This window comes from Anabrus simplex, chromosome 6 (assembly GCF_040414725.1).
Source record: "Anabrus simplex isolate iqAnaSimp1 chromosome 6, ASM4041472v1, whole genome shotgun sequence".
Taxonomy (NCBI): Eukaryota; Metazoa; Arthropoda; class Insecta; order Orthoptera; family Tettigoniidae; genus Anabrus; species Anabrus simplex.
Genome location: NC_090270.1, coordinates 300,099,101 through 300,115,859, shown reverse-complemented (window position 1 = coordinate 300,115,859; position 16,759 = coordinate 300,099,101). Strand labels below are relative to the sequence as shown.

At 35.7% G+C, this 16,759-nt stretch overlaps 1 protein-coding gene across 1 annotated transcript in view; it reads left to right on the top strand.

Annotated features, from left to right (window-relative positions):
• Dnah3 (dynein heavy chain 3, axonemal) overlaps window positions 1-16,759 on the top strand; it is a 912,075-nt gene that overhangs the window by 752,899 nt on the left and 142,417 nt on the right. The window contains exon 52 of the mRNA XM_068228454.1: window positions 5,852-6,010. Coding sequence (XP_068084555.1) covers window positions 5,852-6,010 — 159 coding nt within the window. The remainder of the gene's footprint in view (window positions 1-5,851; window positions 6,011-16,759) is intronic.

Below are 16,759 nucleotides of genomic sequence, written 5' to 3'. Positions count from 1 at the left end.
AAGTGCGGCCAGTATCCAGTAATCGGGAGATAGTGGGTTCGAGCCCCGCTGTCGGCAGCCCTAAAGATGGTTTTCCGTGGTTTCCCATTTTCACACCAGGCAAATGCCGGGACTGTACCTTAATTAAGGCCACGGTCGCTTCCTTCCACTTCCTAGGCCTTTCCTATCCCATCGTCGCCATAAGACCTATCTGTGTCGGTGCGACGTAAAGCAAAAAAAAAAAACAGTAATCACTATCACCACCACCACTCTTTCACTATCCTGTTTAAACTGGATACAAAGTATTCTGAGCTGATACAAGATATTGAGGAACTATTTCCACAGAATTATTTATATACAGGAGACTCAAAAATTCAGAGGATAAATGTAATCCAGTGTGTGTCCAGCACTTGTCCCGTTTCTCTACATGATCGGGTATGAATTGAGATGAATCTTTGTACAAGATTTTACAACCTGATGTCAACCTCATCAGAGGAATTAATGAAATGAAATGAATGACATGATATAAGATAGTAGGAAGGGAGAGGGTGAAACCCCGTATCAGCATATAGCCTAATCCTGCCAAATAGGTCAAGCCTTAACGTCTCCATCCAACTGACGAATCACCATCAAGAGCATCATAAATCCTCACTGCATATGAACACTGTGGAGAGGTTTGGTATTGAATGCAGGCTTTTGGCACGCAATCTAGTGGTTAGAAATTGTATACCACGCATTGTATACGTACGCTGCCAGCAAACATTCTGATGGTGAAAATTTTTTCAACCAACAGGGCTCGAACCGGCTAACCATGGTGTCAGACCATACAAACTTGATGCCTTAACAATCATAGACACCAGGCAGACTATATACATAATACACCAAATGAAGAAAATACCCCTTTCAACACAAATTAGATTTTCTTAAAAGGAATGTATATATTTCCCTTTCTGCATTATAAACTAGGCTCAAAGTTATGTATAACAAAATTTGTCTCATGTTCTTATCTTCAGTACTTTTGGTGATATTAATGTGGGGATACGATCTATGACATGTTTGTGCTAATTTTTAACGGTTGAATTCGTTGTTAAATGAAATTACAATAACATTTTTGTTTTTTATGTAAGAATACGGGTGAAAAAAGAATGAAGTGGATAGAAAGTGCACGACAGCTAAGAAAGAATGGCTGAAAGGGAAGTGAAGCAATGTTGAAGGTTGTATGATCGTAGGAAAGGTTGATGCTGCATACAAGAAAATCAAGGAAACCTTTGGAGAAAGTAAAACTAGGTGTATGAATATTAAGAGCTCAGATGGTGAATCACTTCTAGGAAAAGAAGACAAGACAAAAAAGATGGCAGGAACATATCCACAAGTTTTATCAAGGTAAAGACGTAGATGATATGGTTCTGGAACAAGAAGAGGCTGTTGATGCTGATGAAATGGGAGACCTAATTCTGGATCAGAATTTGACAGAGCATTGAGAGACTTAAGAGAAACAAGGCACCTGGAATTGATGACATTTGCCCTGAATTACTGACTGCCTTAGGAGAAACCAGCATGGGAAGGTTATTCCATTTATTGTGTAAGATCTGTGATACACGAGAAGTGCCATCTGATTGTGAGCAGAATGTTGTTATACCTATTCCCAAGAAAGCTGGTGCTTACAAGTGTGAAAACTACTGCACCATTAGTTTAGTTTCTCATCCCTGAAGAATTTTAACATGTGTTATTTACTGAAGAATAGAAAGACAAGTTGAAACTGAGTTGGGAGAAGATTGGTTTGGCCTCAGAAGAAATGTAGGAACATGTGAAGCAATCCTGACTTTACGTCTGATATTAGACGAGCGAATTAAGAAGGGCAAGGCCATGCACATTGCTTTTGTAGATCTAAAAAAGGCATTCAATAATGGTGATTGGACCTAGCTATTTGAGATTCTGAAGGTGATACGGATCAGATACCAAAAAGGAAGAATTTGCTATAATCTGTGTAAAAATCAGTCTGCATTGATAGGAATCAAGGGCTTTGAAAAAGAAGCAGCCATCCAGAAAGGAGTGAGGCAAGGCTGCAGCTAGTCGCCCTCCTTTTCAATGTTTATATAGAACAGTTGGTAAAAGGAATCAAAGACAAATTTGGAAAGGGAATCACAATCCAAGTAGAGGAAATCAAAACCCTGAGGTCTGCCGATGATATTGTTATTTTATCTGAGACTGCAGAAGATCTGGAGAATTTTCTGTATAGTATGGACAGATTCTTGGGGAAGGAGTATGAGATGAAAATAAATAAGTCCAAAACAAAAGTAATGGAGTGCAGTCAAACAATGTCAGATGCTGCAGAAGTATTAGATTAGGAAATGAAGTCTAAACGGAAGTAGATGAATATTTTTACTTGGGTAGTAAATAACTAACAATGGCAGAAGTAAGGAGGACATAAAATGCAGACTATCACAAGCAAGGAAGGCCTTTCTTAAGAAAAGAAATTTGCTCCCTTCGAACATTGATGTAGGAATTAAAAAGATGTTTTTATTAAGGACTTTTGTATGGAGCATAGCATTGTATGGAAGTGAGACATGAATAATTAGTAGCACAGAAAGACAGAGAATAGAAGCATTTGAAATGTGGTGTTACTGAAGAATGCTGAAGGTGAGATGGGTAGATTGACTCACGAATGAAGAGATACTGAATCAGCTTGGTGAGAGGAAATTGATTTGGCTAAATTTGACAAGAAGGAGAGATAGAATGATAAGACACATCTTAAGACACCCAGGACTTGTTCAGTTGGTTTTTTGAGGAAAGTGTAGGTGGTAACAATGGTAGGGGTGGACCAAGGTAAACAGATTAGAGGAGATGTAGTTTGTAGTAGTTATGTAGCATGAATAGATTATCACAGCTGTCTATGGACTGTTGGCTCAAACAACAACGTACACAGAAATTATTGTTCAGTCAATTTACTTTACAACACTTTGAAGCAATTTGTGAGAACTTACTTGCTTTTGTAGCGTTTCATTGTATCACATGGTAAGGCATTAAACTTTACATCTAATATTGTATGGAAAAAGAAGTTTTACTGTGTCATTTATTTTCAGTTATTTATACTAAACTTTCTTCACTTTCTTTGGTGGTTGTATGTGACTGCAGGCCACGCGTTCATGTGTATCACATTGGCAGTCTACTGATTCCTATAATGATAAAATCTCTAGAAGTGTTTGGTGTAGGAACCTGAAATAAAATTCAGTTATACACAATCTTGCACCTAATTTGTAATTTAGTAAGGAAAATATGTGTGTGCCAGTTTAAAAATTAACTTTGAATTAAAAGGCGTAGTTCTTTCTTTTACTTGAGTATGTTTATCCTCGTACTAGCTGATCTACCCGTACTTCACTTCAGAATTCAGTGTATTAACTTTAAGGGTGTGAGGCATACATTTTCCTATGAGATGCTTTAGATTTTATTTCCTTACAGGGCCCCTTTAGAATACACTGCAGTAGTAAGTAACCTGTATGACGACTAAAGGTTCCAGTTGTATGTTTGCCAAATTTGAACACGACCCCTTTAGTAGTTTTTACTTCAAGAAACCAAGACAAATAGACCAAGGATAAAGAATGCTCCAAAAACCAACAAAACATTTTTTCTCAAATTATTTGAGATACGAAGAAAATTCATTAAAACGTTTTTCTGGAAAATCATATTTCAGATATAGTAGGTGCACTCCATTGTTCACTAGGACCAACTGTTTAGGCAGCATACTCATTTTTAAGGGTTCCAAGCGTACATTTTCCTCCGACTTGCTTCATATTTGCTTTTGCTACATAGCCCACTTGAAAGATAGTACAAAAGTAAGGTTTTTTTTTTTTTTTTTCCTAGTGGCTTTATGTCGCACCGACACAGGTAGGTCTGATATAGATGTTGATTTCCATAGGGAATCTGAAGTACTTGTCCCGAATGAGTAAACTTATACTACCAATATAAATGGTCCGTTATTGACACGTTTATAATTACAGGCCATGAAAACACCAATCTAAATATATATCAGATGTTTCTCCAGATGAAGTCAATAGCAGAGGCCTGGTTCATAAATTAAGCAATTTTATTTATTTACACAGAAAAGCACACAATGTGCAGGGGCATAAACTTAATCACTACAAAGTTTTGTCAGAGAACACGGTCTCTTCGGGCACTCCAGTGCGTGGTAATGACCACAGAACTTCTCACACCATCGACATACATAGTCATGATTCAGATCGTAAAATCTAGGTACAACACATGCCTTATGATGGAAGCCATGGACAGCTGCACGGGTCACTGTATGTCTGAGGTCAAAGCAACTCTAACACCAATTGACTGTTGTCATTGCATCCGCTGTATAGAAATCACTCCAAATTTTTGTCTTCTTTAATTTGAATTCATGTAAGAACTCTTGATATGCCTTTTTTAATTGAGTGAGTTAATTGTACTTTAAGTCGAACCGGGAATGCATTACAGAATCGCTTCAGAGGATATAAGCATTTGTGTACTTTATTGCATGTGCTTATCACTTGTTGAGTCCAATTTAGTGTCTGAGTCATAATAATTCCTCACTGAAGTAGAGTAGAGTATGATTTTATTGTTTAAAATTATTGGAGAGATGTCCCGTTGCTTGAGGGAATGTAGGTTTTTACTGGTACCGATAATAATAACTTGAGTTTTATTTGTGTTTATTAGTAAACTATTTTTATTTGCATAGCCACTAAGATGTGTTAGTTCGGAATTAATTTTAGTAATTGCAATATCAATATCACTCGGTTTTGAATGACAGTGAATGTGTGGTATAGAAAATTTGTTTTGACTGGCTGTTTGTGTGACGCTAAAAGACCAGGCAGGCCCGGCCCATCTTCTGAGACTGTGGATCGCGTGCGTAACTGTTTCTCCAGGAGTCCTCAAAAACCTAAACAAATGTTATAGTGCAAGCCATGAACTGCAGATATTTCATAAAACTGTCTGGCATGTATAATACGAAAACTTGCCTTTTAACCATTCCAGCTGGAGCTAATGCGAGCAGTCAGTCCCCGAGTTCTGTAAGGAACTGCAAGCAAAGCTGGGGGATGATGATGACTGCCAATAAACTTGCGTTCCATGATGAGGCAATATTCCATAATTCTGGTACAGTCAGTTGGTACAGTGTGCATATTTGTTGCTTGAAAATCCCACATGTAAGATTGTAATATATCCATGATTCTCTAAAAGCTGATGTGTTTTGTACCATTTCATCTCGCACAGTGTATGGGCACTTTTTCTTTGATGAGAGGGCAATTAAAGGTATTACCTACTCAGACATGTTGGAAAATTGGTTAATTGCTGGAAGACAGCATGGATAATGATGTCATTTTCCATCAGGATGCTGCACTGCTGCATTTTCATTCTTATGTGCATGTTTACCATAATGCTACTCTTCCTAATCTCAGATTGGACACCCTTCAAATGAAGATTTAACTCTCATGTCTTGGCCCCCCCCCCCCAAGGTCACCCAGTCTAACTCTGTGTGACTTTTTCCATGGGGTTTCTTTAAAGATGTACTGATGTCCCCTCTTTAATGTAGGATTTATCACCACTTCAACAAAGAATCATTCAAACAGTGACTATTATCAACCTTGATATGTACAACATGTGTGGTAGGAATTTGGTTAAAGGATTCATGTATGTCAAGTCACCAACAGTGCACATATTGAGCTTTTGTGAAGTAAGGTAAAAACTGTACAGATCTTCTATCTGATGACATAGTTACACTCCTAACCACTCAGCTGTTTTTTTTCTATCAAAATGTAAATCCATGGAGGGACTTATGATTAAGCCTGTATTTCATTTGTTATAGTAAAATGGTATTAATTTTGTGTTACAGGCCAAGCTAACAAATGGGTAAAGAACATGGAGAAGGCAAATCGCTTGCAAGTAATTAAACTATCCGATGCTAATTATGTTCGAGTTTTAGAAAATGCCATCCAATTTGGATTACCAGTGATGCTGGAAAATATTGCAGAAGAAATTGATGCTGCGATTGGTAAATTATATATTTTTCTTTTGTTATGCTTAATATTTTCTGTAGCTCAATATTTACTTTCATATTACCTTCTGTGTAGATTGTAGACTGAAATTCTGATAGATATTAATTATCATGAAGGATAGCCATACATATTATAAAATAAAGTCTGCAGCAGGTGTCTCTGTATGTTTGTGCAGGATAACCTTTATTCTTTATTAGTCATTAAGTAACATAGTTACAATAGTCTTTGTCATTAAGTTCACAAAATAATCATTTCACATAATCACTTTATTTTAAGATCACCAAAATCTGAATTAAGGAAATCATTTATATCATAAAAAAACCTTTGATGTTATCCATTTTTAAGAGTAGTTTTAAATTTACTTATTGATGCTTCTGCAAGAATATTTGGAAGTTTATTAAAAAACTTATATTGCAAATATAAGTGGCTATTTATACATTTGCTTAATCTAAATGAATGTAAATCTAACATGGAGTGACTTCTGGTATTACGTTCATGTATTTCCAAACATTGTTTATAATATTGCAAGTTTTCTTTGACATATAACGGATTACTATATATACAGGCTAAGTACAGTAATTATATTGCCCCCTATTTACCTGGTCCAACTCAACAAGCCTACGAGAGACTCATTTGCAAGTTGTCCCAATTTTAGAGGCATTTAAAGGACAAGGGTTGACGACAATACAAAGAAAACAATTTAAAAACAGGCTTGATATTTATGTTAAGATATGCACAAGTAAAAGAAAAATTTAACAAAATCATATCTTGCTGAACGCTGCCTGATTAACTCACAAATTCACAATTTCCAAATAAATACACATTTATAAATTCACATGGCTGGATTTTTGCTGATGCTGACATATCTGGAATATTCTGCAAAAGAATAAATAATAAAAATTAGCCTTATCTTCTGGCTACGCAAAATTAAATAAATGGAAGGACTCCTTCCTATCTGTGGATAATTGATCCATTTTATAACTGGATTAATTCTGTCACTAATCTTTGCCTTAAGAATTAAATAACAATCCACAATAAACGAACAAAGGCACTGGAATAATCTGGTCCAGTGTGATGAACGCGTGGTCAGACTAGGAACCACATTTGAAATAAATGACAATGAAAAATATTTCTAACTACAATCACATTCATTCCATGCACTAAGAATACTAGGAATTTATGTACAAAGTTATGTTCGAGACCTAGGCTTTATTTTTATTCATGACTTTTATGGGGAAAAGAAGGTAGGATTGCATCAACTTATGACCTTCTATTAAATTCTATATTTTCAACACCTGACGTGACTTGTGATTGAACATGAATTATCACTTAATTGAACCTTACTCAAACATTACAAGGATGATGTATTCCATAATCATTTTATTCTTCAGAAGACTGGGTAGAAACAATAACTATGCATATCACCTAACACATGGTCATTGAGTGTCTAGAAATAATAATAATAATAATAATAATAATAATAATAATAATAATAATAATAATAATAATAATAATAATAATAATAATAATAATAATAATAATAATAATAATAATATATATTATATAATATATTTATATATAATATATATATATAATATATATAATAATATATAATATAATATATATATATAATATATTTTATAATAATATATTTTATATTATTATTATTATTATTATTATTATTATTATTATTATTATTATTATTATTATTATTATTATTATTATTATTATTATTATTATTATTATTATTATTATTATTATTATTATTATTATTATTATTATTATTATTCAAACATTGAAATACTTTACAACACATGCTCCACTTTCATCAGAACGCATTGTATCCCATTACTAATGCTTCCAAAATTATACAATTGTCCACAAGCATACCATTTTCCATTTTCCAGGTAAATACATCTACAGCTGAACACAACTTCACTTATTCCACATTAGCAACTCTAACTTCATTTATCACTTACAACCTTTATGTTTCCATTTAACCCAATTTCCAATTGTTTTATTATTATTATTGATGTTTAAGTCTACCATAGACGTCTGAAATAAATATTTCTAGAAGATGATACAATCTGCAATATCATGTGGCAATGCATTGAATGAAACACAACCTAGCATTTATCCCACAGTGTTTCTTAAGATTCAGAAATAATTCTTTAAATTCTCATTTATCCGGGAGGGTAATGATTATTAAAGTCTTATATTTAGAAATTGCACTGAGATAGTAACATTTCAGAAGATAAACTACTGTACTTCTGGTCTAATAGAACCCAATACACACGTGTTCACTCTCAAATCTACTTGTACCTGGGTAAGAATGAAGTAAGAAAATATCCCAAAACTACTCATAACTAATAGAACTACAATTCTTCTGAAGAAGATCGTTAAATTTTCTAAATAGATGGACAGATAATATTACAAAATTGTTCTTAAATTTTATGATGAAACCCGATTCCCGTCTGTGGTCTGCCAGGTTCCTTTGCCCCTCATGTCCTTCCTTTGATGCTGGCGACACTTATATGTTTAGTGCCACATGTTCGTAGTTGATGTTGAATCCCATGTTGACTGAAGTGGTCCTCTTGGAATTATAGATGACATTGTAAAGCTGGTACTGTTGTTCGATCTTGGGTCTGTAGTGCTCTCCTGAATGAAGTGAGTATAAGCCGAAACTGACAAATGAAAATTACGAAAAGTCTGAGTCAAACCAGAATAAATATTTCGCGTTTCACAGGAAACTTAACTTGGCTCTCTTGGTGAATACTTCAAGACGTCTGGAATAATAAGGAGAGGTTTAGACAGTGTCAATGGGGTTAAATATCCTTGAGGTTGGAGGTGTGACTCTTAGAAACATTACAATTGGTGTTTTTTTATTTTTTATTTTTACAGTTGCTTCTCATAATTGATTCACTTGCCTCAGAGATTGTTCTTCGTCGTGTGCACTCTATAGACACAGGCTTAGCCTTGAGCCAAGCTAACATATCACGTGATCTCGCACACACACTTACTGCAGAAGGTGAAAGGGTAAATAAAACATAACTTCAGCTCGCCACACACCTGGCTGAATGAGATAAGAGTCTGTCATCACTAATATATTGAAAATAACACATATTGTGGGAATGACACTAGCTATTAGAAGACATAATTATTTATGTGGAAAGCACCATTTTGATGGGAACAGTATGTAATTTGCTAAATGCTTTTGCACAGATATTTCTCTTATTTATTCCCATTAAAATTCTAATTGCTTTCTTTTGACATTAAAAAAGAAATAATCAGCACCAGGATTGTTCCCCCAAAGCCTAATACGTACCATACTGAAGGTGAGAATGGAAAAAGGCAAAGTATGCTGTAACAAACATTTGATGACTGACACATGTTATTATTTTATATATGAGAAAAAGAACTCTAGATATCTTAAGTTCAAAATTATTTGCATGTGCTTCCCTAGAAAGTTTACTGTCTAAATATACTCCTGAAAGTCTCACAGATTTACATTCAATAGTGGAATTTTTAAGGCTAAATTTGGTATTTTCCAGTTTTTTTCATTTACTGTTAAACCATTGGCCTGAAACCACACATTGGACCTATTTAACATATCATCTACAATCGACTGAGCAGAGTTTAAATCAGAGTCGATTCCAAAAATAGTTGTATTATCTGTAAAAAGAATAGTGTTATAGCCCATATAATATGGTAAATCATTAATAAATATTACACATCATCGCCATAAGACCTATCTGTGTCAGCGCGACGTAAAGCCATTAGCAAAAAAAAAAAAAGGCATTACAAACAAGAGTGGACCTAAGATTCAACCCTGAGGGATTCCAACCTTCATTTCTTTAAGTTCTGACTTAAGAACCTCTGATTGGATTTTGATGCAATTTTCACTACTGTGAAAAATGGAAGGGTATGTATAGGTACTTTAAGGCAGAAACAGGTTCAAAGAGGGACATTCCAGGAATCATTAATGAACAAGAGGAGTGTGTATGCGAGGATCTTCAAAAGGCAGGAGTATTCAGTCAGCAGTATGTAAAGATTGTTGGTTACAAGGATAATGTCCAGATAGGGGAGATGAGTAATACTAAAGAAGTATTAAAATTTACCTATGATGACAATGACATTTACAATAAGATACAAAAGTTGAAAACTAGAAAAGCAGCTGGAATTGATAAGATTTCTGAGGATATACTAAAGGCAATGATTTGGGATATAGTACCATATCTGAAATACTTATTTGATTATTGTTTGGTTGAAGGAGCTGTACCAAATGAATGGAGAGTTGCTATAGTAGCCCCTGTGTATAAAGGAAAGGGTAAACCTGTAAATTACAGGCCAGTCATTTTGACATGCATTGCATGTAAGCTTTGGGAAAGCATTCTTTCTGATTATATTAGACATGTTTGCAAAATTAATAACTGGTTTGACAGAAGGCAGTTTGGGTTTAGGAAAAGTTATTCCACTGAAGCTCAGCTTGTAGGATTTCAGCAAGATATAGCAGATATCCTGGATTCAGGCAGCCAAATGGACTGTATTGCGATTGACCTATCTAAGGCATTTGATAGGGTAGATCATGGAAGACTACTGGTAAAAATGAGTGCAATTGGACTAGACAAAAGAGTGACTGAATGGGTGGCTATATTTCTAGAAAATAGAACGCAGAGAATTAGAGTAGGCAAAGCTTTATCTGATCGTGTAATAATTAAGAGGGGAATTCCTCAAGGCAGTATTATTGGACCTTTATGTTTTCTTATACATATCGATGATCTGTGTAAAGAAGTGGAATCAGAGATAAGGCTGTTTGCAGATGATGTTATACTGTACAGAGTAATAAATAAGTTACAAGATTGTGAGCGGCTGCAGGGTGACCTCGATAGTGTTGTGAGATGGACGGTGGGCATTGGTATGTTGATAAGTGGGGTTAAAAGTCAGGTTGTGAGTTTCACAAATAGGAAAAGTCCTCTGACTTTTAATTACTGCGCTGATGGGGTGAAAGTTCCTTTTGGGGATCATTGTAAGTACCTAGGTGTCAATATAAGAAAAGACCTTCATTGGGGTAATCACATATATATGATTGTTAATAAAGGGTACAGATCTCTGCACATGGTTATGAGGGTATTTAAGGGTTGTAGTAAGGATGTAAAGGAGAGGGCATATAAGTCTCTGGTAAGACCCCAACTAGAGTATAGTTCCAGTGTATGGGACCCTCACCAGGATTACTTGATTCAAGAACTGGAAAAAATCCAAAGAAAAGCCGCTCGATTTGTTCTGGGTGATTTCCGACAAAAGAGTAGCGTTACAAAAATGTTGCAAAGTTTGAGCTGGGAAGAACTGGGAGAAAGGAGACGAGCTGCTCGATTAAGTAGTATGTTCCGAGCTGTCAGTGGGGAGATGGCGTGGGAGGACATCTGTAGACGAATAAGTTTGAGTGGTGTCTTTAAAAGTTGGAAAGATCACAATATGAAGATAAAGTTGGAATTCAAGAGGACAAATTGGGGCAAATATTTGTTTATAGGAAGGGGAGTTACCGATGGGAATAACTTACCAAGGGAGATGTTCAATAATTTTCCAATTTCTTTGCGATCTGTCACCGGTTGGTGGGACGGAGAACTGAAACTACTGTGTGTTTGGAAATATAAATTTTAATTTTTTTATTTGTCTGAAGGATTTAATTTTTTTTTTTTGCAACTCTGGACTCTACTGGAATTTTGTGTAACTGAAATATGTTTATAAATTTTTTTTAATTATGGAAACATCAAGAAACATTGAACTGTATGAACATTTCAACATGCAAAAGTGTTTTGAAGTGATTTTTTTAAATGTAGTTTTTATGTAATCTGATGTAAAAATTTGTAAGGTGATTTATTTTGGAGCATCCTGTACCTGTACTGCAAGTGTGGTTTCCTATGATGAAATTCTGGGTGTTGTAATCGTAATGTTCCTGAACTTGTGCAATTGCTAACCATATATGGTAACGAGATTTCCTATTGGCAAAAAGGTCCAGGAATCTAGGGTAAGTTTGATCTTATTGGCTAATTGTAATCGGGCCATTTCCGGCCTTGTGGCCGGCTTCGAAAAATGATGCGTGAGCTCGGCGTCTTTTCCATCCGACCGCCCTAGCGAGCGTTCGCGCTCGAGGGCTACCCTCGGGAGCTCCTGCCTTTCCGAGGTATGTGTTATTTCAGTGTTTTTGCAATGTTTTCTGGTTTCGTTTCATTTAGTTTAATTCCTTTTGTGTTTCATTATTTCTTCGCTTAATGTCATTTTAAAGTTTAATTTGATGTGTCCGAGTTTACCCTAGGTTCCAATTGCCGTAGTTTCTATTCTTTCATCCATTAAATACTTTCGGTTTAAACTATACCTTTAATGTAGCATCACCTTCTTCGTTAAATCAAATTGTATGTTAAGTTACTTAAGTATGTCTTGTTTCCGTGTCATGGAACTGTATTCTGTAAAACTTTGTCATTTTTAATATAGTTGAGCTAGAGGGTGTTTCTTATAAGTCTTTTCTCCCCCATAACGTCATACGTTTCCATGGACCTCAGTAGGGCTTCCCAGCACGTTCCACTTCCTGTGTTAGTTGTTATTTTTAGGCCTGTAAGTGTTCCCTGTATTTGGTTTATATGAATTCTCCGTCACTGCGTCATATTTCTACTTTCTTATTCATATTATTAAGTATTATATTATTTCTATATTATTGTTATTTACTATTTCTATGATTATTTTTATTTATGTACGCGCTCCAAGTCGCGCGGTTACACGATCATTTAAGAAAAGTCTAGGAAAACAACAGATAGGGAATCTGTCACCTGGGGCGACTGTCCTAAATGCAGATCAGTAGTGATTGAATTAAAGGTAATTTATTTTTTCTAGAATCATTCCAGTGCATAGAAGGATATGATTGCAGTTACTTATCTCTGTTGATTTGTGAAGAATCTTTTCCCGAAAGGAAAGTAAGGTATACCATTTCCAAACGAAACGAGAACAAAACATGGACGGAAAGAATAATTCAATAATCATATAACTATTATGAACGTAAAACTGCTATGTGCTTATATGGTGGGATTAACGTTTAAAATAGTAAACGAAGAATTTTTTTATTTGCATTTGAGATAATGTATATACGTGGGTCCGCCTCTGTGGTGTAGTGTTTAGTGTGATTAGCTCCCACTCCCGGAGGCCCGGGTTCGATTCCCGGCTCTGCCACGAAATTTGAAAAGTGGTATGAGAGCTGGAACATGGTCCACTCAGCCTCAGGAGGTCAACTGAGTAGAGGTGGGTTCGATTCCCACCTCAGCCATCCTGGAAGTGGTTTTCCGGGGTTTCCCACTTCTCCTCCAGGCAAATGCTGGAAGGGTACCTAACTTTTCTTCAGTGTATTACTTTATCATTTAGTAGTGACACCTTCTGATCAATGCCCAACTTCTTGTACTATATGTTTCAATTCTTTTATGGTAGATAATGTTCTCCAAGGCGCTTCTTTGAAATGCGCGGGGTTAAGGTGTACCTCCCGGTACTACAGCAGCAGCAGCAACAACAACAACAACAACAATAATAATAATAATAATAATAATAATAATAATAATAATACATATTGTATATTTAAGAAAATTATGCTTGAGTTCTCTATTTCTTATATGTAAAATATTGAAATATGATCTATATTACCAACTATAAAGTTATGAAATAAAAAAGAAGAATTATTGTGACAGTAGTACGGCTTTTCGGTAGTTGTAGGCAAACCTTCCAATGACTGAATATAGTGAAGTCTCGCGGAGACGGGCTGAACTGGACAATATTCACTTAAATTACTGGTTCATTACCAGATGCCACTACTGTTGTTCTGAGTGCCACTTGAGGTCTTGGATTGTGTTCAACTTAGTTGAGTATTCAAAATTGACTTTCAACCTATTAGCTCGTGTTACGTACATGTAGTACATGTTGAAGAGATGTTAAGGACAGAACAAAAATGGTCAACCAGACACCAGTTGGATCCGAACTCATAACCACCCAATTTTGCTCAGTCCATTCCTCTTATAGAAATTTCTGATCTACCCTCGGCTTGCTTTAGACTCTTGTATAGCAAGTTCTTTTGCAATTTTTAATGCTCTAGATTGGTACATTTCGGTAGACACGTCGTATCCCAATTCCCACTTTCCTGTTAAGTATTTGTACAGAATCCTTTCAATTTCTGCCCATGGAAAACTCTGTGATTACCACTACTGTTGTTATGGTGGGCTAGGTCATCTTTGTTCTGTTGGAAAGGATCTAAGCTACAGTTCTGGCACACAGTAGCATGCATGCAAGTCACCCGTTGTAGGCCAAGTCAATGAATATTGAATTTTCACAACCGTATTGTAATCAAAATCGCCTTTCAACTTATTAGGTCATGTTACGTATTGTTTTTGGTTGGTATATACTGGGCTAGAGTGGTTTGTTTCTAAGTTGCCACTACTGTCTGGTTATATATTATCAACCAATTAGCCTGCTGCCTGTTTATGTTATTATTATTCAATCAGCATCCAGCTCGTCCTTATAAATATTGTGAGTTTCACGCTTATGTGTGTATCTTGATCTGATCTTGGGGCAGGCAACAGTAAAGTACGCAGCAATTTAAACTAACATGTAAACTCATTTATGGGGAGATACTAGTAACAGTTAGAGCGTGTTGCGATGATATTCATTTTAATGTAGGGTTTTATAACCGTATAATCCCAAGTACCACCCGCCGCAGAATAAGACCCGCACCTGATATTTTAAAGACAAAATTTTTAAAAAAAGTTACTCAAATTTATTTACAATATTTGCTACAGAATGAGAATGTCATTTCGCTACATATGTTTCTTGAATTTAAAATTTGTTTCAGATAATTTTTAAGTGTCCTTGAAATACCCAGTAAATTATTTAAAACACACACAGAAAAATTTATCAATCACAGAAGGATGGTAACACTCTTTGACACCTCAACACTCACAGTACTGTCCAATGGCATTTCAAAACAGACAGGCGTCTGACCTGCATTTCCAATTTGAGAAAACAGATACAAATTTTTCTTTTGCAACTGAATTATATGGCACTGGAAGGAAAACAGAAACATGCTGTGAAATTGTGGTATGCCCTCTTGCTCAGTCCATTTCTCTTATAGAAATTTCTGATCTACCCTAGGCTTGCTTTAGACTCTGGTATAGCAAGTTTGTTTGCAATTTTTAATGCTTTTGATTGGTACATTTCGGTAGACACGTCGTATCCCAATTCCCACTTTCCTGTTAAGTATTTGTACAGAATCCTTTCAATTTCTGCCCATGGAAAACTCTATGATTACCACTACTGTTGGAAAGAAAATCTTTCTTCTTTCTCCAGTCTCGAATGCAAGATTCATCTATGTCATATTTCCTACTGGTGGCATGAATTCTGATCATTTCAACTTCCTTTATAACTTTCAGTTTTTCACTTACAGTAAAAGACCGCAAATGCTTTGTATCATGCCACGAAATGAAAGGCTTGAATAAGACCGGCACCCAATTTTTAGAAGCAATATTTTTGAAAAAACATGTGTTGGTGTTATTCAGGATTATATTGTATTTCTGTTAGGTCATAGTATCATGTAGGTTTTGTAGGCTGTCTACAGACATGGTGCAATCCCCTTATGGGGACTATGTAATTTTAAGGACCAAGTTTTCTAACTCTAAATTTCTATCCTTTATTTTGGTCTTTAAATTCTATTAATTTCTATTCATGTTTACATTTTTAATGTATTTTTAACTGGAGATTGTTTGTGGACAGTTTTATGTCAGACTGTACAATTTTTAACTAGTCTAATGTGCTTAAGTGATTTCAACCAGAAGCTGAAGAACAGAATGCTTTTATATTCTCAAAACATATACTTGTGTATCAATATAGGGTATGTTAGATAATCTACTATTTACAGTACTGTATTGACACTAAAGTACAATTGGTATCCGGGATGAAAACCTACCAAATCCTTCGGAATGCCAGGAATTTAAAAGGGACGGAAGTGTGGATCGAGAGAGACCTGGGAGTTGAAGAGAGGAAGGAGATAAGAGTTCTTCAATTTCACATTGGGAGAGCAAGAAGAGAGAGCCTTACAGCGTTCATAAGGGGCAAGAGACTATTCATCGTAGGTGATGGCTAGAGAAAGAACTACTCGCCATCCCAGTTGGAAGCCTGGACGCGAGAAGGAAGTGCGGTACCAGCACAACGCGGAAGAAGGAATGATGACGTGCATGAAAGAGGAGCGGAGCTCGTGCCAACAAGATTGCTGACACCTACTGAGAGTGAGGGCGTTGCCACCAGTGAGGAAGGACGACCTGTGAGTAAATGCTTAACACCTGATGCTGAATCGGGGAATAGCTCATGTACTACACCGGTAGCTGTACAAAGCAGCAGCAAAATAGAAGATCATAAGAAAAAGAAACAAGGACAGAACCTGAAAGACATATGGGCTAAGAAGGGGATTCTCACAGATGGAAAAGGTAATAAATGGGAAGGAAAGATGCTAGGGGAAATTTATAGTTCTCCTCATGGAAGTACAGTCCAAATTGATAAAACAATAAACACACGTAGCAAAACAGGAAGTGTCTCTGATAACAGGAAAGCAAATAACTAGCATTGAGAATTGGTTTTGTTAATATAGAAGGCTTATTAAGTAAACAGGGGAATGATGGAGTGTCTGAGCTTGTGAAAAATTTTGAGATTTTTTTTTTTTTTTTTAG